The sequence below is a fragment of the Plectropomus leopardus genome, chromosome 4 (assembly GCF_026936395.1).
Source record: "Plectropomus leopardus strain MGB_pleo_1.0 chromosome 4, ASM2693639v1, whole genome shotgun sequence".
NCBI lineage: Eukaryota > Metazoa > Chordata > Actinopteri > Perciformes > Serranidae > Plectropomus > Plectropomus leopardus.
Window position 1 is genome coordinate 7,523,244 of NC_142179.1, and position 24,655 is coordinate 7,547,898.

A 24,655-nucleotide genomic window follows, 5' to 3' on the forward strand; every position below is an offset into this window, starting at 1 on the left:
CAGGTTCATTTAAGTCAACTTTAGTTTAACTGTATTAGTAAGAGTTAGTAAACAGGAAGTGGGCGACATACTGCTTCTTACACATTGAAAATGGAGCCCAAAAAAAACACTAAGCAATGCTGATCAAATATAAACCAAGATTCAGTCACTGAGAATTTATGTTTTTAATCATGCTTAAGATCGCTGCTTACGATATGATATGATAACGATATGATGCAGCGTAATTGTCAGTTTAAACTGATATTGATTTTGCCTCGTCACTCAAGAAGTTTACACACAAATTAGACATACAATTACACAAACAGCACATACCCATAAAAGCCACCTAACAGTCCTGACCATGCAAAACATCAAATAATATCCTCAGACTCAGATCATAATTAACAGCACACTGACTTTGGTTTGGTAACAGGATCAGCTGATAAATAAGCACATTTGTTAATCTATTGCATTTAGATGATAGACCTCGTTTGTTGGAGGGCAGAAGTTAGTATTCTTCATTTAGATCATTAGACGGGAGGTTGGCCAATAATCTTCACGTAAGTTTGGACTATAACACAAGATAATTTGTTATCAGTATCAATCCGACAAGTTCGCTGTACATCCCCCACCAGCAGGAGTGTCAGAAATAAGAGAGTAACCAGGTCAAGGATGAGCAGAAATTCAACAGTGGCTGGACAGAGCTGACACTGCAGACAGTACAAAACACAAATGTCATACAAAGAGCATATGGTGGGTAATGATCAAAATGCTCTAAATTGGTTCTCACTTTTCTAACAAATAGAGTATATTTTCTTTCATTTACCAAGTCTTGGCTTAGCAGACTGGTCAGTAAACACATATTGTGTCTGCTCATGAGGCCAAGATTTTCATTAACCCCTCAGCACCTGTTCAAACATAGTGAAAGATGGACCAGCATGAGCAGAGTGTGTATCATCCACAGACCTTTTGGGAGCAGTTTAGTGTAGGAACTATTTTCTTTTGACAGAGCTACACCCGCCAAACCATATCACGACACAGAAGGAAGCGTGCACGTTTTAATTTCTGTGCCATTGCATGTTGTCCTTTTGATGAACTCAACTAAACCGAACTTAAATCAAGGAAAACGGTGAATGGCTGTATGTAACAGTACTGCGATCGGGCGCACAGTTTATGTGCTTGCTAATTCGTGCATAACAGTTTCCGATAATTTGTTCCTAATAAGCTCAAAACTGTCTTTTAATTCCTGCTGTGGCCATCCATGTGTGGGGGCACACTAAACACACATTACACAGTGTATGATGTGTTTGCTGTGAACAAGGCTAAATATTCTCTGTATGAACTGAAATGTATTGATAGTATATTGTATATGTGTGTAAAGTACCCACCCAATCTATTGCTATCCACAAAAATGGGGCTTGTCTGAAAACCACTGTGTTTTGAACATGGCATAAGTCACAGTAAAACCAAATAGTCATTTTTATGTCTGTTTGTATTTAACAAGTGAGTTTAATGATGTTACTGAAATTGGTTGGAAATTGCAACAATATCCGAGTGAGGCAGCTTTAAAGTTTAAATTGCTCACGCTTTTTCTGGAACACTTATTGAAAAGCAGCATCGTTGACTTATCTGCAGTCTGCAATGACAATTTACTGTAATGAAAATGCAGCAGCGTAACATCTTTAGTGGCTCGGCAGTATGATACAGCAGATCAATAAATCCTGACAAGTCTCCATCTCCACGCTTCCTCATCTTGCAGTCGGAGAGAAGACAAACTGAGGATCCCCAACGGCTGGCTGTGTCACCTGGCCCCAGAAATAATCCAGCAGCTCTCTCCAGACACAGAAGAGGACAAGCTTCCCTTCTCCAAACAGTCAGATGTCTTTGCTTTTGGGTAAGTATCGTCTTAACTGTCTCCTTCCTTATTTGTCCAGACAACAGCAATCCCACTGTTGACAGAGAGGGTTTACAAACCCCCAAATATGTGTGTGATTTCAATAAATTTGTACTTTTACTGTGCAGCGTCCTAAAACTCCACATCACACGACAAAGAGGCAACTCTCATTAGCAGGTTTTCAGATCTCATTATAGATACAGATTTCCGCTGCTTACTGTACAAAGACGTCGACAGTGCATTATTACAGACTTCAGATATCCAACTTCTAACCATTTAATGAAAGACAGATTAAAAATTGTAAAACTTAATTGCTTAAAAATGATCTGATTTGGACACGGACCCTGTGTTGTCCCATGTACCTGATTATGGGGAAGATGTCACATTCTCAGGAGCCGTGAAGACCCTTGACTTGGCACATATATTTATGAATGCTTTTGGTTATGAAGGCACTAGGGAAGAAAATGCACAAATTAGCACTGGCAGCTGGAAGACAGCTAAATACCGGAGAAGCTGATTGGAGAGCTAAGCTGCTGCACACTGATCTGTGATTGGTTCCCCTGTGTGGGTGCGAGAGAAGGTTTGGAAGCTGACTTGATCAAAATCCAAGAGAGTTACCTTCTTGAATTTTAAACTGATTGGATAATTACAGGAAGAGGCAAAAATGCGTGAATGTTGAGGAGCTTAGAGACGTCAGCTAATTGATTAGGCAGGAGGAGTGAATCCAAGAGTGGAGGAGGAAGAATAACGAATGACGCTGTTTCTGATATGCTAAACTTTGTCTCATGGAAGTTTTTAGATTTTGGGTCTCCAAACATCTGGTGTGTGGTTGAGTGTTTACCAGGTGAAATTCTCAGCTGCACAGGACATGCTGTGGTTTTATGATTGGCAGGGAGTAACAGCAGTTTGTGTGAATTGAATTAAATAATTCGACACTGAAATTATCAGCAAAATGTTCAGTGACTGTTTTTTATGTCTTCTGCCAAAATAGGCATTCTTACAATACACCACCTATAGTAGCACTATATTTTTATTCTAACCTTTTTTTTATTAACATTTAGCCAAAGTGCTACCATAGGAGTGGAGACAAAAACTCTGTGTTACAATTCTGCACCTGAACACCTCCCTGCAAAACTCAGAGCGGTACATAAATATAGTGTTTCATTAACTCAACAAAAATGTTGTCTCGTAACATAATCCAGGCAGCAATTACATTCAAACCACAACATAATTATGAATGCAATTTAGTCATACAAATATGTCATTTTTTAGGAGAACGAGTTGCCTGGTGTTTCAGGTCTTATTACTTTAAGCTAAGATAAACAGCTGCTGGCTTTAATAGCTTCGAATTTAACATACAGACATGAGCGTGGTGCTAATCTTCCCAAAATGCTCATTTAATGGTTTGCAAGGTTTGCATTTTTTTAAAACTGTCCCTTGTTTTTCTTCTTCTTTGGTGGAAAAAGTATAGTGCATCGAGAAAGAGATTCCAGCTGTGATGTGGATTTTAATTGCCATATATATCAGTATTTATTTTCAATGACATTGTGTCTGTGCTGTGGAGTATCATTGTTCCGCTGTGTTTGTAATGACTTGACCTGCTGGTAATTGGCTTCATGTGTGTTCAATCAAGCTCTGACGGTTAAATAAGGTGCACCTCTAGAGTAACCCACATATATGGGGTGACTCATCATGCGTGGCTCTGCACTGAGGAAAGTCCACAAGCGCCTGTACTTTTGCACTCTCTGCAGCTTTGCACCTTTTTTCCCTGTCTGTATCGCCCTTTAATGAATCAAACAGAAGCATTTAAACTCCAGACGCTAGTCCGAATCTCTTGTTTGTTCTCTGTGCGTGAACCCTCCCTTGCTGCACCAAAAAAAATGATTTAAAACACATAACACACACAACAAAATGCATTACACATGAAGATGTATTTTTAAAGTTTTCATTGATATTAGGTTTTAGAGATAAAATAAATACATTTATGTGACCAGCTTGGCTCAATGAAGCCTCTCCTTTTTGCATTTCTCTTTCTTGAAATGTGTGACTCATTTTGACCCAAATCGCCTCACAGACCCCCTTACTTATTGCATACAGATTGCTTTTCTGAGTGTCAGTCTAGTTTCTCAAAACCAAGGGGTCCTCCTTCTCCTCCCCCAAAGTCCAATTTTAAATGTGACCTAAGTTGATTAAAAATCCCCACGGCTCCTGCTCTTCGTCTGCTGCCATTGTTGATTCATTTGTGGGGGTGGACCCTGCTTTGTTGACTCCAAGCACAATTGCATTTTCAGATGGCCCCCCATATGGAGGTTTTGTTGCTATATCATTCTAAAAGGAAGAAGAGTGCAGTGCTGGCGCACGATGTCCAGCTGCTCCGTGAGCTCTTGTGTTACCTAGAGGTGACCCTCATGGCTGTTTTACATATTCATTGACAATCAGCTGTCATTTTTTTTCCCTCTACTCCTGGCAAAGAGCTATTTTTATGCTCCTCAAACTTGATGTGTAGGAGCAGAAAGAAAACAACTGCTTATTTGCACAGGGAGGGTGGTATGCTAATTTTGCATGAGCAGTAATTAAAAATGCGCAGTTCCTTTAACTTCTGGATTAAAGTTGTTCTTAAGAACTTGTAGAAAATTCATCCACAAAATGCAAGTTTTTGCATACATTATGATCCAATTGTGCAGAAGTATCATCTCCAGCTGAACATTGTTCTGAAAGCTTTGTTTTTTTTAACTAAAATCTTGCCTGGTCACTGTCTTTGCACTGTGCAGGATGTGAACCCTCCACACGAGTGTTTTGAAGTGTTGGTGTTATTCTCTTGAACGGTTCAAAGCACTGACCACCACTCTGTTCACTTTCCCTCACAGCACCATCTGGTATGAGTTACACGCACGTGAGTGGCCTTACAAGAGTCAGCCAGCAGAGGTGATCATATGGCAGATTGGCAGCGGGATGAAGCCCAACCTCGCCCAAACTGGCATGGGGAAGGAGATATCAGTAAGGGCTTCTTCTTCATTTTTTCACAATTAGTGAGTCACGCTTTTTTTCAAACCTGAGTGAATTGCTGCATATTTTTCATGTATAAGCACTCATTGAATCCTATGCACAAAAAATCACTTTACATGATAAAGGCAGTAAGCAATCTGGGCCTGGAGTCACAGAAGTGCTCTTTAAGTGAAAATACCAGGGGACAGAGAGTTTTTAGAAGAATCCTTATAAGTAAAATTTCAACTAAAAAAAATATTCTAAAGAGGGCAATAAAAAAGTTTTTCCATTATGTAATTTTGCAGAAATGCATTTCAGTGACCCTTGTGGTTATAGGATTTGGAAAAATGTTATTACTAACAAACATTTCAATGAAAAATGATTTAATATGGGCAGTGGTAACTAAAATATATAGGTTGATTAAAAAGAACCTGACATTTTGTGCTTACATAAAAATGTGTTAATTCACAGTTGGTCTTTTAGACCAGGAGTTTTCAGTCTGACTCTATGGACCCCTGTAAGGAAGAATCGTGACGAATGCACCTGTCCCCAGTTGGCCTTTCCTGTCTTTGCTAAGCACAGTGCAACATTCACCCTGCTGGACGCCTCCACCTCTGTCCTTGATACACCTCCGTTTCAACAGATTTGGATGTTTATCTGCTAATTCAGCATGCATAGTCTCTAAGTGGCTGCAAAGTTTTGCAGGTCATGCAATTATTTTTAGCTAGCATGTCTTTTACCTGCTAAAGATACCTTTAACCCAGTTGCCAGAAAAAAAATCTTCCTGCAAACCATGAATACATTCTATTTGTACAGTTTTATGTAGCTGATATTTTAAAACTTTATGTCTTTGCAGTGGTTGATATTTGGTTAATTTTAGGAACAAAAAGTTGTTACGGTCAGGAAAAGATTATGTTTTTCGGGACACAATCCCAGGAGAAAAAGCAACAATGTCTCAGTAAGAAAAACAACTTCTTTTTATGCCTAAAAAGGAACTGGAAAAAACAGCAACAGCTCACTAAATCACAAACAGTGGTCTGTGGTGGCAGGGTTTTTCCATACATTCATATATTTGTGGCTTCCCGCCACAATTAAACATCATCCACCGCATGTTAATTTTATGTATTTGGGGTTGGACCATTAGGGGCGCTATTGGAATATACAACAAACTGTGCAGTTTTGCACTGCACTACTCTCAGAGCGCAGAGTGTACTCTTGCAACAGACGGAGCAGTTTACTTAGTTTACTCCCAGCGGGAGAAACACTACTGTGCATAGTCAGTGGGCCACGAACTACAAAAGTAAACCTGGAAGCTAGAAAACTTTTTTTGGCTGATGCACAAGCCGAGCTACTCCGTAGGAATGAATTCCATCTTTGGTCCGTTATCTAGGTATTATTAAGATCGATGGTGTTTTCGGAACACCAGCATGCACCAGTCCCTTTCCCCTTATGTAATACCTTTGCCTCTGTTTTAGGCTGAATAAATGCAGTTTATTTCAGCTCAGTAAACACAGAGACTACTATAAGAAATTCTCTATAAGAAATAACTCCTTGAGCTCTACCATCTTGTTTTCATAACAGAAATAATACGACGTAAGCACAATTTGACACACCATTTTAACAGAAAACTAAATTAACAGGATAATAAAACAATATCAAATGTGACAAAAACAAGCAAAGAGGCAGTAATGGCATAAAAACAAAACAAATACAGACAACAAAAACAAAGCATTCAGTAAAAATCAGGAGAACATACTCCAGACAGTGTCAGTGTTGGCATTAATTAATAAAGTTATCAAACATAATTAAACTAATTACAGGTAAGAGATGTTATCATGGATATATTATTTGCACAACATTTATTCTTTTAGCAGTTATGCAAAATCTAAAAGCCCCTTTTCCATGTATCTTTTTCCAGGACATTCTGCTTCTGTGCTGGGCGTACAAGCAGGAAGAGCGGCCCAGCTTCTCCAAGCTGGTAGATTTACTGGAAAAGTTGCCAAAACGGAACCGTCGCCTTTCCCACCCAGGGCACTTCTGGAAGTCAGCTGAGTATGTCAAATGAGTTAGGGACACAAAACAGCAAACAATCAGCAACTATTTAAAAAAAAACAAAACAAAACAAAAAACAGAAAATAAAAAAACAGCCGCCATAACTCTACATAAATAACCCACCTCCTTAAAGAATGCACTGAATCCAAAAGCCAGCCCAGTGATGAAAACTGCCCGCGCTGTGTGTATTTTCATGGAATGTTGGCATGTGTGTGTGTACAGATAAGTTGACTTCTCAAAGCAGTCGGGATTCATATTTTCTTTGGTTTGGTTTAAACCATACTGGATATTTTTTTTCCTTTTTTATCTTTTTTTTTTATTTTTGTCCTTTACTATTGACTTGATCCCTTCATGATTTATTTCCTGGATGTATCTTGCTTGTAACTTTCGACTGATCATGTAATCCTGGACTTCAAAAAAAAAAAAGAGAAAAAAAAGAAGAACAAATGTAGATTTTTTTCCATGTCTTCTTTTCTGTTTTGAATGAATGTAACTGTCACACATTGTATATTTCCATAGCATTGTCTTGCCATTCCTTATGTCTGTCAACTGTGTAGACCATTTTGTCAGTGTTACCTCATGGTCTCTCATGTGTGGATGTCTGTACAAATTTGTCTCAAAAGCTTTATTTAACTTAAAAGAAAATGTCCTCTTATTTACACCGTACCATTTGAATGTGAAGAAGCCAGCATCCCTGTTTGTGTGGGGATGTGTTGGCACGGTTCTTTGACGGGGAGACTGTTCTCTGATCAGCCTGTGCTTTGATTATTGCCTGTGAACATATAAGCGAGAGGTTTGAACAATAACGGCCTTTTGGGAGGAGAAAAAAAAAAAAAAGCCGCCGGTCAGACCAGGACTCCCTGACTTGACGCTGTTCTGTGAAATCGCTGACACTTGAAATGTATCTCGTCAACTGTTGGAGAACTAATTACCCTTCAGACACGCTATCACTGAGCCCCCCCATCCCCCATTTCCCAGATATAAATGTATATTATTTTACTTTAAATAGCTAATGATAGATACAGAGTATAATAGATACAAATCTAAAGCTTGCTGCTGTAGAGTCAGTGCAGTAAGTTTAAGTTATTTTACTCAATCAATACATAAACTGTCATTTTAGCTTTCTGACTAGTGTATGAAACTGTTTTATAAAATAGTTTGGAAAAAAATGGATCAAGGACCTGCTACTGGTGGGTTTGAGGGAATGATATAGATCCGCACAGGAAAAAGAAGTTTTTGTAATGATGTGACTGTTAGACACGTAAAAGGGAGAGCACATGACCTTTAAAAAGGCAACACAAAAACTCTGAGAAGTTGATGTAAACTTTGAGTTTGTATTCACTCGTTAAAATTTGTTAAGAGTTGCTCAAAAGCAGTGTTGTAGTCATTTTCCTTTACTGTTATGCTTCGCATTCTTGAAAATCAGTACTCTCACATACCTTTAACCAACACGTTGCGAGTAAAAGTACATTTTTAAAATGTACTGCACCGAAAGGTAGACAGTTTGAAGATTTACTCATGCAAATAAGTTTTTCTAATAAATGATAAATGAGTTAATAATGTAGAAATCATCTGTATAAAGGTGTGTTCAGACTGAATGTAAAGTGGCTGCTTAAATGCATTAAAGATGACTAAAAAGACAGAAGGGGATGCAAACAGATGCTAGATTAACTCAAGGTGGAGCTAATTAAATTGAGACTGTGAGGCAACAAAAGATATTTATGAGATAATGCTGAAGGCAAAACTATGTCTTTCACCATCTTTAATATTCAGTTAAAATGCCAAGAAGAAATAGTAATAGCAGCCTGAGCTATAGCACAAACACAAACACACACACACACATTATTTTAGATCACTTTTGGGGAAATCACATTAATTTTCTGGAGACTTACCCGAATTATAACGACTACTTGCCTAACCATAACCCAACCCAACCTTATCCTACCCCAGGGGTTACTTTGCCGATTTTCATCGATCTCTGCGTCACTATAGTGTGGGTGGTGAAATATGTCAATTATGAGATTATGTCATTTTCCCCCCACATTACTTTAACTGGACCTCCATAAGGGATCTCAGAGTCCATATCCACAGGCCAGCGCAACAAAACCCACCAGGGACCTTGATCCAAAACCCAACCTTAACTTATCCTAAGGGATACTTAATAGATTTTCAACCAGCTCTGTGTCACTTAGGGCTGGGGGAAAAAATCAATACAGCATAGTAGCAGGATAATTTGTGTGCCAATGTTGTATCGATATACGGACACCAAGTTTCTATTTTTATATTTCATAAATTTTTAATATTATGAATACAAATTAAACTTTTGGTAGCCTACTAGAATATTTAAAGCAATTGGTTATTTTATCCAATAGATACTTCTTTTTTTTTTTTGCAATAAAATCGACTGAAGTGACATGAACCGACTGAAAACTTAATAAAAACAGATGTTGACAAAGTCTGACATAATTATCAGTTGGAAAAAGTAATAAACTGCATTATATGGGAACATATGTTATTGCAATACTCAGCATACTGGAAAACTTAATAAATCACAATAATAGTGTATCATAACTTAAGTATCGTGATAATATTGTATTGTGGGGCCTCTGGTGATAACCATTCCTGGTGTCACTGTAGTTTTGGTAGTGAAATACGTTATAAAGCTGGGTTTTTGTTTCTTTGTTTTTTTTTTGCTGCCCAACAGCAAAAGGGGCGCCCTAACATCGCTGATCTGATCACACTGCACTGACACAGAGCTGGTTGAAAATCTGTATGACTTTTGTCCCCATTTGGACAAACCATCCCATGTACTTCAACACTTTTGACGATCCTTGTTGCCAAATCCCTCGGCCCTTACCCAAACTTAAGCCATCACATCTAAATGCCTAACCTTAACCCTGACCACATCCTGCTGTAAACCTACTTCTAATCTGAATCTTAAAACCAAGTCTGAACCCTCAGACAGACCTTTAAAGGTCTCTCCAAAGGTGAGGATTGGCCAAAATCTCCTCACTTTCCAAAAAATGTCCTTACTCTCAAGGTCTACAATTCAAACTGGTTCTCACAAAGATAAACATGCATACACTCTGTGCACGATGTTTGCTAGTTATAGTTTTATATGAAGAAACTGAGGTGAAAGTAATCTTTTAGTTTAGTCTGAACACACCTGAGAACAAAGAGCCTGTCCAGCGAGGGATGAATTTTTAAACTCTTAACAAAAAGTGAATGTCTTTCATTAAATGTTGCCACAACTGGCCAGATTTTTATAGATTTTCTTCCTTTTTCCTTGAACATAAAAGCCTTTGGTTTTTATCTTTTTACTAATTATTTTAACAAAACAGCCTTTCTTTTGTTTCAGTACTCATTAGGGTACCCTTGACTACAACACTGCTAAAAGGTGACTGTGGAGAACAAATTAATTTTAAACTTGCCTTCTTGTTTATTAAATCCTGAATGATTTTATTTATAGGAAGCTAGAGTAAATAAAAGAGGATTATAAAGTTAAAGTAACAAGTAAGTAACATAAATCTGGCTGAACTTTCCCTTTAACATATCAGAAAAGACATATCAGGATGCTGAAGACCACCCCAGGCCATTTTTCTACTTCATAATATATATCATAATATATTTTAAATGTGTGTTTTAGAGATCTAGTGAATCGGAGTCATATCATCATGAATTGGAAGCTGTGGCGTCATTCGAGCTGTATACTGCTTTTGATTCTCTCTAGCCACGTGGAATAGATAGAGACAATCCAATCATGTTAAATAGCCATTTTCCACCTCATTATATACACATCTGCCAGTGTTGGAAAATGCATACAAACAATCTGCTGCTGTTTTTTGGAGTCTGTCTGTCTATTTTGGAATTGCTGGGATTCAAATATTGTAAGTGGATCATTTATATTTGTACTGTTTACAACTTTCAAGTGCATGAGATGGACTATCAAAGATTGATTCTTGTTATGAAAAAAAAAAATCCTTCTACACTATATATAAAAAAGTTATGTGAGCATTTTTCTGATGAACTGTTGTCCATTGAGCAGTTTGATCTCAATACCTAATGAAGTTTTACGTCAGGCTTTGCAGAACTTTTCAACAGCTTTGTTTGAGAGAATGATTGTTTCAGAATATTTATAGATTATATAAATGATTAGACTAGCATTTAAATTAAAAAAAAAATAAAATAAAAGAGTTGCGATCTGTGCACATGCTAGAGTTGACAACAACCTGACTGGACAACAATCAAAGATCTAACATTAGTGCCAAGTGTACATAACAGATTGTAGACTATGTTTTATCGTCACTTGCCGTAATATCAATATTCCTTGTGGATTTTTTGACTTCTTTCTTTTGAATGTACAAATTGTGTTGTGTTTTTTTGTCGTTTCTGTTTTCTGTTCATTTAAATTTCTTTTCCTCCATTTTCCTCCTAATTGCATACGCATTGATGCTGTGTTGTTTCTTTTCCTTGATTCCGTCCTTGTATTGTAGATGATAGCTCCAAAAAGCTTGTATTTAATGATGCCTTATGGTCCATGGCTTAGTGATGAGTAGATTTTGATCACAAGCTCTTTTATTTGCACTCATCCTTTACAAAGTGTATGACAATAAAAAGATGTTTTCATTTTGGACGTTTTCTGTTTCTTTTAATGTCATCTTTTATATTAGTCAACCCTTCTCCATGTTTTACTTTGGTTGAAATTTTTATCACATCTTCAAAGAACAAATGTAGTGTCGGGTCAGTGCTAACCTAAATAACTGTTCCCAGCATGATGTGGTCTCTGTTATAACTTTAAAAAGTGCAATGATTGACGCTGTACTTGAGGTTTAATTACTAAAAGTGATCCACCGTACAAACTTTTACTGTCAAAGACTATCAATACCTGTAACTTTAAAAAGGCGAGAGCAGTGGCTGTAGTCAAGCTAAATTCATATCAGTCCCAGTGTTTGTTTTTTAGTGTGGGATAAACTTAAAGTAACAAAAAGAAAAAAATTACCTTATTTTTTTAAAGGAACAGTTTGATGTTTTTTTGGAAACGGGGTTATTCGCTTTTATGTCTGTCTGCCTGAAATATTTTCTCCATGTAGTGAGCAAAGACTTTTAAACCACAATTTGTCATTTTTAACATTGTTTTATACTGATTTAACAAAAACGATACATGTTAATGTGTTTGCAAACTTCAGAGATGCTGGTGATTTGTTACCTGTGCACAGAGCCAGGTGAGCTGTTTCCACCTGTCTTTATGCTAAAATAATCTAACTGGATTCTGGCAATTGCCTTATATTTTTCAGACAGATATGAAACTGATATTAAAATTCTCATGTAATTCAACAAGAAAGAAAATGATCATATCCGAAAATGCTGAGCCATTCTTGGTAGTACTCCTATGGTATCCATCCATAGACTCAGTCTGTTACGATCACTCTTTCCCCAGAATCAAACATAAAAGTTTTTCATCTTACCGTAGTGTTGGATGCAAATTTGAAACATTGGCCAAATGTTGAATTACAACTTCAAAGTCTGTCTCCTTGATGTCCTCAAGCACAAAATCCCTTTTTCCCCTAGAAAAAGCATCACAACCACCATGAAAGGATTGGTTTTACTATTGGGATTTAATCAATTCAGTCCAATAACGTTTGAAAAATCTAGCAGAGCCGCACAATTAAAGAATTTCTCATCCCCATTCAAGTTAGTGGAGGGCTAAACCAGAAGTCGGCTATGTTTGGCCATCATGCATTAATCTTAAAGATCTGGGTGATTTCATATCACAGAAATCAATCTTTGTTGACTTTACTGAGCAAAAACAACCACATTTCAACACTGTATCTACTTTTCTGTATGCATCCATGTGCTAAGTGAGCTAGCAGTAAACACGCTTCCTTCTGTGTAGGGATACAGTTGGTGGGCGTAGTTTTGTAGGGTGAAAATAGTTCCAACATGAAACTGCTCACAACAGTCTGTAGATTATTTAAAGTAACCGGGTCATGATTTCTGCAAAGAGACATTATTGTTGAGCTTTTCATGTGTATTTTGGCGCTTTGAGCATCTTGTTCCATTAAATTGGAAAGAGGGCAGACATAGCAAGAGCCAATATCTCCAACACTGAAACTCACACCAAAACAATTTTGATTGGTTAATTGTTGTTGTTTGTGCAGTGAAGTTATGACACAGCAAGCCGCCACTTTCTAAATCCCTGTATTTGAGAAAGTGAATTAACAGTGACCTTAAAAGACTTATTCACTTCCTATGAAGTGAAAAATATTCAGAGCACTCACCATGAGAAACCTAACGTGCTCTGAGGTAAATAATGTCCTCTAGTCGCAGGAAAAAGGAAAAAAAAAATCCAGGAAAAATCAGTTCTAACTGGTTTTCTCTGATCAGAAACCTTGTGATTAAACTAAGCAAACCTCAATGAGCTCCACTTATCAAATTGTTATGTTAAGGTCGAGATTAGAGACACCTGTATTTGCAGCTCGCTGGTTTATTTGTTTCTACTCTTCCTTTGAGAGCACCTGTTTCCATGACATCCATGAACTAAACTGAGCTGGCTTCATCATTCAGAAGAGCTATAACCTCCAGGCATCAACATTAGAGAGACATCCATAAGTTTATCTCAGTGAAAGCAGAAGAAATACAAATACAATCCCCCGAAACCAAATTATCTCTTTAAGTAATGCACAGTTAGACTTGTTAACCTCTGATTCGAGATAAACAGTCTGCAGTTACAGAGTTAATCACCTCCGACTCAACCCTTTAAACTTTGACTTCTACCAGGAACTGATTCCTGTTTTTTCAAATGAATAGCAGCAATATGGAATTTAAAAGTCATGTTAAGAGTTATGTATTTAATCAGAATACAACCAATAGAAATGTCTGGTGATATATCATCAGCATGCAAAATTTAGTAATAATGATGCTTTTGCCATTTGCTACTTTGGTTATGGGGGAAGATTTTTGTAATTTAAAATATGTGCTTGAGATGGGTGATTATCACAAAAAAAAAAACAAAAAACGTACAGCTTGCAAAAGTGATCTCAGAGACCTGATTTACACCAAGCATTAACATGAGATCTGTTTCTGGAAAACTGCATGTTAGAGCAAGGTGTAAACGCACGCGGGATGAATTGCGGTCATGATGTCATCTGTTTGGCCAGACTGCGCTGTGATTAGATCTCAGCAAGGTGTAAATTAAAGCCAGGAAGTTAACAGTCCGGGCAAGAAGAAGAACCTTTAGTTAGCAAATCTTTCACTGCAAAAACGAGATTTTGTGATATTATTTAAATTTGCAAATTGGTTAGAAAAAGTCTGTGTTTCTGTCCTTCATTTGTCTCAACAAATCTCTATGAAAGAGCTTGTGTACTAACGACAGTGTGTGTGCATGTGTGCGTGTGTGTGTGTGTGCGTGTGTGCATGTGTGCGTGTGTGCATGTGTGTGTTAAGAGTGTGTGTGTGTGTGTGTGCGTGTGTGTGTGTATTTGTATGACATACAGTGTCCGCCCTGTGAGTCACTGGTTGAAGAGAGAAAGTGAGTTAGTGAGGGCATGGAGCGGGAAAATGGGCAGATAAATAAATAGATGGATAGATGAGAGCTCTCCCCGTCTGCACAGCCAGTCCTCCTCCTCCTCCTCCTCCTTCTTCTCCTCCACCTCCACCTCTGAAGTCCAGCCCCGGCCACTGAAGCGTAAAAAATCCACATCACCCAATCTCAGGGAGGCTGAAGCCCAGCCGAGCATGACTGTTTGGTGTCTGTCGAGTTTCTTAAAAGTGTTAAAACCTGATAAGGTTCATAGCATTTCATGTTACAGTACATACAGACTCAGAGAAGAAAAATAAAAACAATTCAATTCAAGAGACAGTTGAAGCAGATGTTTAATTTACTGACTGAGTGTATAGTTGGTAACTAAATTCATTTTTAGTCATGAAATAATGAGAAATAGAATATAATAAAATAATAGATTTAGTAACACAAACTGATGTTTAAGCTCGTAATTACAGGTGAAATGAAAAGAAAGGAAATACATTTTATTAAACACCTTAACCTGAGTCCAAATAAATTCAGTAATGGTGGTCACATAGAGAAAAAAAACTCCTCAACAAAGCAAAATATGTAAAAGGTAATTCAGAATATTAATGTTTTTTTGTGTGTCCTGATATTTGCACATGCCCTTTCATTTGAAACCTTTTTGATCTTTTCATATTTTGTCCATCGTCACCATTTTTCATTTAATCCCTTTTTAAAATTGTTGCACTCTCAGACTTGAAAGGATATATAAAAGCAACAAGGCTGCAGGTAATAAAACTTAAATTCTGAATGCTGTGCATAAAATATGAGGCAGACCGTAGGAGTTGGTCCTCGCGGCAGCACAAACAAAAACATAATTTTATTCTCACAAGAGAATAAAAGAAAAACAAAAGTAGACACGCTAGACAGCTGTCAAATATTGACAATATACTGCGCCAGGGTGTTTGTAACAGAACTTCAATAAAGACAAACTGCAGAAATGTTGCAGCTGCCAAAAACATCAGTTAGAAATGTTAGCATTTTTGCACCAACTAAACAACCAATTTGAGCGACAACAGCCTCCCTCTTTCATTCCTTCAACCACCTTCTTGAAAAGGTCAGCATTGTGATATTTGGGTATATCCAAAAACCTGTATATTTCCAAGACTTTCATGATGTATTAAAGTAGGGGTGTTTCTCCCTCCAACCAGAAATGTTGGTTCTTCTTTTGGGCGTGCATCTCCAAACCACAGCCCTGAAAAATGCTGGCAAGCTGACCATGAATGGCAAGAATGTTTATAAAATCTGAATGATACTAACACGTCTTACAAGAAGACTGTATAAGATTCAGGGTGATTTAGTGACATCTAGTGGTGATGATTGCAGATTGCAACCAGCTGAAATTTTTCCCGGTTGAAATTCCTTCAGTTTTTTTTGTTCAGGAGGTTTTTAACAAGACTCATTCAAAGGTAACACAAACACAACAATGCTTATTTTCAGGTGATTATACTCTAAAGAAAACATACTTATTCTCCATTTCTGCTGATATAGCCCCCTCATTTCGACACACTGGACCTTTAATTAGAAAATGCCACGTTTGGAAAAAGGCCTAATTCAGAATTTCCAGACACAATAAGTTGTTTGCATCACCTATATCAAATCATAATATTGCCATATTTGGAATAATATTGGGATATCAGTGTGCATGACTTCTTAAACCACCATTGATGTGACGCACACATTTTCTCTCTCTCACTCTTAATAGGCTATGGTTGTTTTCTCACCGCCTACATGTACTGTAACATGTCACATCCAAGAACAGGCAGACTTTTAATGAGGTATTCTGGGAAATGTAGGAGATCGCTAAGTGATGCAGAGGTAGGCAAGGCATGTTGTTAGAAAGACAAAAAAAAAAATCCAATCAAAGCTACACATCAGTGTGCATCAAACATCACACACTGGGGACGTAAAAAAAATCTCTGGGGAGTTTCTTCTTCCTGCGGGAGCTTGATTAGATTAATGAGGCTAATTAGATCATGCCAGTGTTCACCTTCACAAACATGATGCAGGTCCACAAAAACACACGCTGTATATGTCTTTGAAAATAGCCAATTTAGAGCAGCAGATTAGCTCTGCCACATAGCCTCTGAGGACTGTGGGCTCCTCTTTATTCATTTAAAGACACCCACGTGGCTTATTATGCTGGAGATATATTTCATTAGATCAGAGGTTTGGAAGACAGACAGAGAAAGAGAGAGAGAGTGCAAGCACTATAAATCGTGACACATAAGGGGGGGTGTCCTAAAGGTTCAGCTCTACCGAGCCCAAAGCCGAGCCAGGAAGAAAACGCTAGGAAGCTCGAGGCTAGAAGTAACATGCTGGCACCGCACACCTGTATGTACATCGCAGTGAATCCCATGCAGCTGTTGGCCTGATTCAGTGAGCAAATGAATTTAACACTAATGCCAGAAATACTCTCGCAATCAAATCAGGTGGAAAAGTCTTCCTGACTGAACGATTTACAACCAGCGAGGCAGCCTGTCTGACATATTATTCGGGGGAGAAGTTTTTGGCGGTCAAACTATGGTGATTTCACATCATGCTCGAGAGTCTGAGAGTGGTTTGACTGTCTGACAACCACTTGGCAAACCCACACTGGTTTGAACTGTACGGCCCAAAAATAAATCTTACATAATGCAAGAGGATGGAGGATGTGACCCTGTCTTCCCCTCCAGCAGGCCCTGTGCTGGCCCATCTGGCAGATAATGTGCAACGACAGTGCCACTCAGACCCGCTAAGATCCATTGTGGATTTCCTGGATGCAAAGAATCTGGTGTGCACATTACATGCTGACAGACGTGTCAAAGTGAGTCCAGATCTTGGGCTTTTTCTCATTTTTAGAAATAAATGTTCGTGTATCCTTTTATTTTTGCAATTATGTCAAAGTCATATGTGCAATTGAGGGTTTTTTTGGTCATGTTTGAACATCATTAGTGGGTTAGTGCTGCAGGCCTCTATGTTTTGATTTGATGTTTTGATATAAATATATTTTCTATGTTCAGATAACGGTGTTAACAATTTATTTTTTAAGGGTATTATTAACTGTTTGTTTAAAGGAACAGTCTGAGGCTTTATCCATATGTATATGGATATTTTTGAAAACAGATTTTTCTGTGTGTTAGGTCTTTACTGTACTGACGTGCAGAGAGGGAAAACTGAGTCTTCAGTTTGTGATGTTGGAGCATACACTATAATATCTCATTTGTGAGGCGTAACAAATGACATTTATGTGCGATGCTGGATGTGGCCAAGACAGCACTGTTTTCTTATTGTCATTGTTTTGGCGTCGTGTTGGTTTTGTGTTGTATTTCCTTTTTTCCTTTTCTGTTTTGTAGTTTGTATCCTCATGTGTCATGTTTGCCTTTCCACTTCCTCCCGTTGTCTGCTTTCCCGCCCTTTTTCCACACCTGCGCTCTATTAGTTGATCACACCCTGTGTATTTAAGTCCTTGTCTTTGTCTTGCTCTTAGTTATTTTGTCAGTTATGCTCTTGGCTGCTGTGTTTGCTCGCTGTTTTGCTCCACATGCTCCGTCTTCGTTACTGGCTCTTGTATGTACTTTGTTTTTGGTTTATAGTTGAGTTTCTTTCTTTTGGATTACCCCTCTTTTGTTGCCTGCTGTTTTTGGTATTATTTGGGTGCTCAGATTCTGTACTAATCAGTTATTATTAGAATTTGCTTTTTGTTAAAATCATTTTGCTTGAAGCTAAACTGGTTCAACTGCATAATTGGATGACCGGGGAGTGATAAATTAGTCGAGTTTTTCGAATTCAGATGCAATCCTTGGTTGACGATCCACTAACTTGAATGGGGACAAAATTATTTTATTATGCAGCTCTTTTGAAGTGTCATCTGACCAAATGAATCAGTTCCTGAGAGTGAAAACAGTCATTTTTGCAGAGCGATTTACAGATCTCTCTTTTGCCATTTAAGTCAATTGGGCTGCAGAGCATTATGTGATTGAGTAATTACACTGTTTGGTCACCATGAAAATTGGCCTCAAAGCCCAGCTCACTTACTAGGGGCCTGGTCAGCATGCGCTGCGGAGGTCACTCTCCCAGTTCACTATCTGGTAATGGCTATTTTCATGCTTCTAATTGGTCAACATCTTCTTCATCTTTGCTTTATGGTTATATCATTTGTTGGTTTGGCATGCACCTCAGTTGTGTTATTTTGACCTAGTTTTTTTTTCTTTGAGAAAGACAAAGGAAAGAAAGTTCTTTTGAAAACATACTTGCATGTCTCGACTAGACCTAGAAATATGCTTTGCTTTCTCACTGAGAATTAGATTGCAAGATGATCAGTTGGTACAGTTACAATATGTAAACCGAGACTAAGTCATAAACAAGACCAGAGCGCGTTAAAACCCAAACCAGACTCATGGAGTCCCAAACTGCATCACACACTTACGATAAGACATGGAAAATGAAATTTCCACAGTCCCACAAAAACACAAAAAACAACTACAGATTTTAATCACATCTCTAAATGCCAAAAATAACCAGAAAAAAAAAAACAAAACAAAATTTCAAATTAGAAATGAGTCAAGGCTTTGGTTTTATTAAAAGCAGGTGTGATTTTACATTCAATCACGGAAATTATTTTAAGAAATAAGTCAGACACAGTGGAATAAAGGGATATCCCTGCAGTTTTGCATTCAACAGGTCTTGAAATAAAAGTCCTCTTTGTCTGAGATGAGACAAGGCCGAGTAAAAATGAGGTAGACTCTGAAATCTTTAAAAAGTGGTCTCAAGACCAAAACCGATCTCGATTACCTCAGCTCTGGCAGATGGTTTGTTCTGACTGGAAACAGCTAGTTTGGCTCTGATCAAAGGTAACAAATCTGCCAACCAGCACTTCTAAAACTCACTAATTAACAAGTTATATCTTGTGTAAGTTGCCAGGCAACCAGTGGAGAGTCCAAGCGCCTGGCAGCTTTGACTGACAGTGATGGCGATATAAGCAAACAAGCCCCCAGCTGTCATCAGATTTGATTCAAATGCTGTTAAATTGTGATTGTTTACAATAGTACGTGACATCGTGTTTTCCCCCTTCTGAGTCCCACCCACCTTTAACCAGAGAAAACAAAAACACAGAAAATCTCTTGTGAAATAACCAAAGCTGTTCTATCTAAGACGGAAAATGCAGGATCCAGTTGTTAATTGAAGATGATATTGTTTTCGGGGCTTTTAAAATTAAAAATGGGAAAAAATTAAATTCACAGAACACCTGAAATGCCATGCAGGAATGTGTTTCAGCCTGCGCTCTTCATTGTCGTCCGTCTGTCTGTCTGAACATAGCCTGTTAACAGTGTGCTTTCCTGCAGGGCTGTGTGTTAGGACGGCTTCCAATTTAATGTTGTTTCTGTTTTCCTTCCCTCCCCCTTCCTGCTCCAGGCTGTAACGGAGGCATCGATGGGACTGTGTCTTTGCGTGAAGCTCGTCCTCAGCTCTGCTCACATCTGCTCCCCCGCCCGCCCGCCTGCCCCACCACCCACCCACCCTCTCCTGCCGCACCCTGCTTCCACAACCCCCCACCTTTCTCCTGCTCCTCCTCCTCGCTCCAGCTCTGACACATACATGTTCCCTCCTAAATGCCCGATTGGACCCTTTAGCGGTCAGTATTGGCCCACTTTGCCAGAGTGGGTGACAAACATGCCGCAGACTTTCAAACAGAGGCCTTTCTCCGCTCTATGCCTGAAGCCCTTCCCCAAAAACGACACCCTTGTCTTTCTGTTGAGGAATTTCGACATGCATACAGCACCATTCATGCCATGCTGCAAGTCATCCTACGCTGCAAATGTGTTTTTTAATACCATGATTGTGCAACATATCATTCTTCGCTTTTTTTTAGGGAGCCCCAGAGTGACATTTTCATAGCAGCTACAAAACTGTTGACGACAACATCTGGAGTGTGCACATTATGCAAAGGAGTCATTTGAACACATTTTGAAGTCAGTGAGTGTGGTCGCCACCCTTTGAAGATCTTTCATTTCCACAGTGTTGACTTTTGATTGTTTTGGTTTTGTCACAATGCATTTTGAACAATAACCTGATGCCCAATTGAATATTTCAAGAGGTTTTATAGGAAACTTTCTTTCACCCCTGAAAGTAACATTTAACCTTTTAAATGTTACTGTCTTTTGATCACATTTTGTTAATGCACACTGATATGACTCTTTAAATTTTCTCATTGCAAAATGCTACCAATTTATACAAGAATAGACTACGCTTCTTTTTCGTCTTATTTCCGAACACTGAAAGTCACTATTTTGTTTTTTTTTTTTTCAAAGAAAAATCTGTTAATCTCACGTGTATTTTTAACTCTGAAACAAGCTTCTGAACTGGACAAGCTCAGGCACATTCGCCGCTTATGAGAGAACATGCGGGGGTATCAAACACTGGTGGAGGGAATCAAACCTCCCATTGAGAATATCCCAGTTAAATTGATTCTATTACATGGTCTGCTAAGTTAGAAATCAGCACACCCATTTGTATGGACTGGCAAATTAATCTCTTCCCAGTGAGTGAGGAAAAATGAAATGACTTCAAGAAAAAAAAAAACCCTGTAATGTTAAAATATCTCCATTGATATTCGCATCCAGCGTAATGAATGTGACTTTTCTTTTTCTCTGAGGAATGTGCTTCTCAAATATTTAATCTCCGAGTGGCGGGAGACTTCTTTTGTGTACATGCTGTGTGAGCAAATTACACAGGCGCTCAAATACAGATAATTGGACAGAATATTTATGTGTTGGTGAAATACAGTGAACTAACAGGTTATTCAACCCCCCCTCCCACACACACACCCACATACACATAGGTTCCTAATGACCTCAAGGCTATGCAATTAAGATAAAGAAAACATAAAGCTACTATTTTGAAGAGGTAAATATTTTACTAAAGTGCCGTTTTAATAGATTTAACTAAGCGTTCTTGACAGTTTTCCGTATGCATTTAACACTTCTCTGGTGGCAAATCAAAGTCCATTTTGTTTTACATTTTAGGCATATTTTGAATTGTGTAGGGAGCACATCTTCAAATAAGGTCTGATTCTGATAAGATGAAGTATGACATATTCAACCTATCTTTGGCGAGAGCACTTGAAGCTCCCCTCTTGTAAATTTAAGCAGCCGGAAATTACTTAATGGCTGCAGTTTTGGTCTGTAGCACCCAATTGACAGCCACAGTCATCGCATATGTATGGTGTAGTACATCTTTGCGGTACCTTGTGCAAAGAATTAAACCCTTTGAAACCTGAGCAGATTGGCTTGATTTCTCTCAAAAACACGTAAAGAAGGCAATGAGCAACAAAAGGAGAAATAACCCAAAATTACAAGGAAATTAGTAAAAAGTAGGAGTGTCCATTGATTTGCATCGATATATCGATCAAGCCAGCAACAATCAAGTATCATCGATCATAGCATCTTCTCTCGGGTACGCCGTTATTTTGAAATTCTCTGGAAACACGATGTACATGCTGGAAATCTTAGCCGCTCTGTTTCAGCAACGTTTGACTGAAAAGACATGCATGCAGTATAAAATTCACCCCTGCTTTTCTGTCTTTGACTTAAACCAGCGATGAGTAATAGAAAGCATAAACAATATATGTAAATTAGTGAAGTTATGAGTCAAGGAAAAGTCAGCTAGCCGCTAAGCTAATTTATGCAATGTGTAATGCCATAGGCGCATGCCAATAACGTTAGCATGTTGTATATGTGGGCGGAAACGTGACTTGTTGTTTTGTCTATGACACTTGACAGTTATTATTGACCTGGTTTTTCTACTTTTGTGAAATGATCTTGTTAATCCGCGTTTGAGGATGTTGAGAGAAGTTTACCTTCACGGCTTTAAGTCAGAAATCCCTGAAGTTTTAGGAAAAAGATCATGGTCTGGACACTTTTTTTTTGGTTTATTTTTGACAGAGTCAACCAGTTTTAATTATTTGCAACTATTTAGATGTTGTTTTTTTAAATCTTTTTTGGCTAAAATTTTTAAAAAAGCATATAATATTGTCGCATATCAATCGCAGGCCCCTACGTAGAATTGAATCTTGTTGAATATTGTATCGTGGCAGATTTTGTAATATCGGAAAATATTGCATCGTTGTCCAGAGAATCAATATAATATCATATTGTGATGAAACCAGTGATTTACATCCCTAGTAAAAAGTACAAGATAATTGCCTGAAAATTAGAAAAAATGAAATAAAATAGCCTAAATAAATATATATATATATTTTTTAAAAATATGTAAATATAAAAGTAAATGATCTGGAAAACTGTTTGATAATTCCATGACATAATTTTATCCTAATTAACTATAACAAATTGCAAAAAATACAGTGTTCCCTAGCTTTCTCTTTTTTCCCCAAAAAAATTTCCCCCAATTTTTTAAAAATAAGTCGCCAGTGATTGATTAACCAAATTGACTGTTGACTTTTTCCACGTGTTTAAGAAAGAAATCCAAAAGTTTGCTCAGGAGTTCAATGGCTGAAATACTGTACTTGTTAAAGGTGTCTGAAAGCAACACAGGAAAAGTGATGTCGCTGAAGGTTTCAAAGGGTTAAAGTAAACATGTAAGTGCTTAAACAGAGTGAATTAGAAACGTTTGTTATTGCCCTGCATCCATTTATTGGAATTGCTACTCTTACATGCACATAATAATGCAACTTTTTACAACAATGTGAGCAAAGCAAGAGTCTGAATAAGCCACTGGCATGCTCTCATGCTGTGACAGCTCTTTTAATTAATGTTTCCTGAGTGATGGGACTTTTTTTATTTTTTATTTTCCTCTTGCCCTGCCACTAATTCAGTTTCAAATTAATTACAACTATGATTGTCTACAACAACTTTCTGAATTCCTCATTCAAAGTGAAGAATATTCCATCACGAAACATGGAAGTAGTTTTTCTTCACATGATACAAACATGGGAGATGTTTACACTGTGTGCCTGCATCTTTACAGACTCCTGCTACATAAGTTTTGGCATTAAACCTGCGGCCTGACCACTTAGAAACTTACAACTATTATGCTGCACATATGTTGCTGGCATGATAAGGATAAAGCTGCTGATAATCTATATATTTCATACTGTCAACAAATCCCATGAAAAGACCGGCACTGACAATATGTTTATCCGTCTCTCTCACTTTCTGACATCCGTCTCTTTTTTGCCCCAAGCTGACTCCTATTGAGGAGATTAATCTTTAAAAACATGTTAAAAATATATATTTTCATTTGAGGAAAAAAAAAAAGTTTTTCTAAAAATAGAAGGTTTTAGCAGAAGTAATAGTGCATGTTCAGCTGAGGACTTAGTACACTGGCTAGTATTAACAGCAGGAGGACAGTGTGTATGTGGGATTGACTCAAAATTAAAGGTGCCCATATTCATGGTAATGAAGGGACATGTTCTGGTGACAAAGGTGAAGCTTGCGATTTGTTATAAGGGTCCTCTAGTGTGTAGGATTTAGTGGCATCTTGCAGTGATTTCTTCAGACTTCAGCAAATTGTAACTTCTCCCATGCGCCAAACATGTAGGATAACCACAGAAGTCAGTGTTAAAATGTGAAAGACCTGATCAAGAGCAGGTAAAGTTGTCTTGCCTTTAGGCTGGCAGCAGAGATAGTTACATCGCCATAGCAACCCATTCTCATCCGAGTGGGTCAAACACCACCGCTTGGTCAGTGCTGTTCATGTCTACATATGACATGATAGATATCCTCCTGCGTCTGTTGCCGGCGTTCTGGGATGGCGTTCCAATTTATGCCTGTTAAATGCATTGCGTCTTTTCAAAACACACTTAAGTTTTCTCAGTAAATGTACAGCTTCTGCTCGTTAGATGCATACAGTTGTTTTTTTGTTTTTTTCAAAATAAACTTACAACGTCAGTAAAACACCTTGTATTTACATTGATTTGCTTGTGCAATACAAGCACATGGTTAGGTTAAAAAGAAAAAAAATATCATGGTTTGGCTCAACTTTCAGACAGGAAGCAAACAGCAGGCTCTTGAGTGAAAGTCCAGCTCTTTGTATGACCCTGCATGTTAAACTGTTGCCGTCCAGGCATTTTAAATTTATGTTGCCTGGCGGCGCATAAACTGATCTGCAAAAGGTGCCTTTTTGCATTGGTGTTTGATGCTGAAATCACTGACCAAGCGGCGGCATTTAGCAAACTAGTAATG

The 24,655-nt window shown here is 38.0% G+C and overlaps 1 protein-coding gene across 7 annotated transcripts in view; it reads left to right on the forward strand.

Annotated features, from left to right (window-relative positions):
• Nucleotides 1-24,345, forward strand: part of ksr2 (kinase suppressor of ras 2) — a 142,460-nt gene extending 118,115 nt beyond the window's left edge. For 5 of the 7 annotated variants that reach the window (XM_088076454.1, XM_042488538.2, XM_042488536.2 and 2 more), the window contains 3 exons: nt 1,739-1,873; nt 4,741-4,870; nt 6,777-11,547. In XM_088076454.1, coding sequence (XP_087932580.1) covers nt 1,739-1,873; nt 4,741-4,870; nt 6,777-6,923 — 412 coding nt within the window. In that variant the 3' untranslated portion in view covers nt 6,924-11,547. The other 2 variants (XM_088076455.1, XM_042488537.2) reach the window with 2 other exon arrangements.
• Nucleotides 24,346-24,655: the final 310 nt, after the last annotated feature.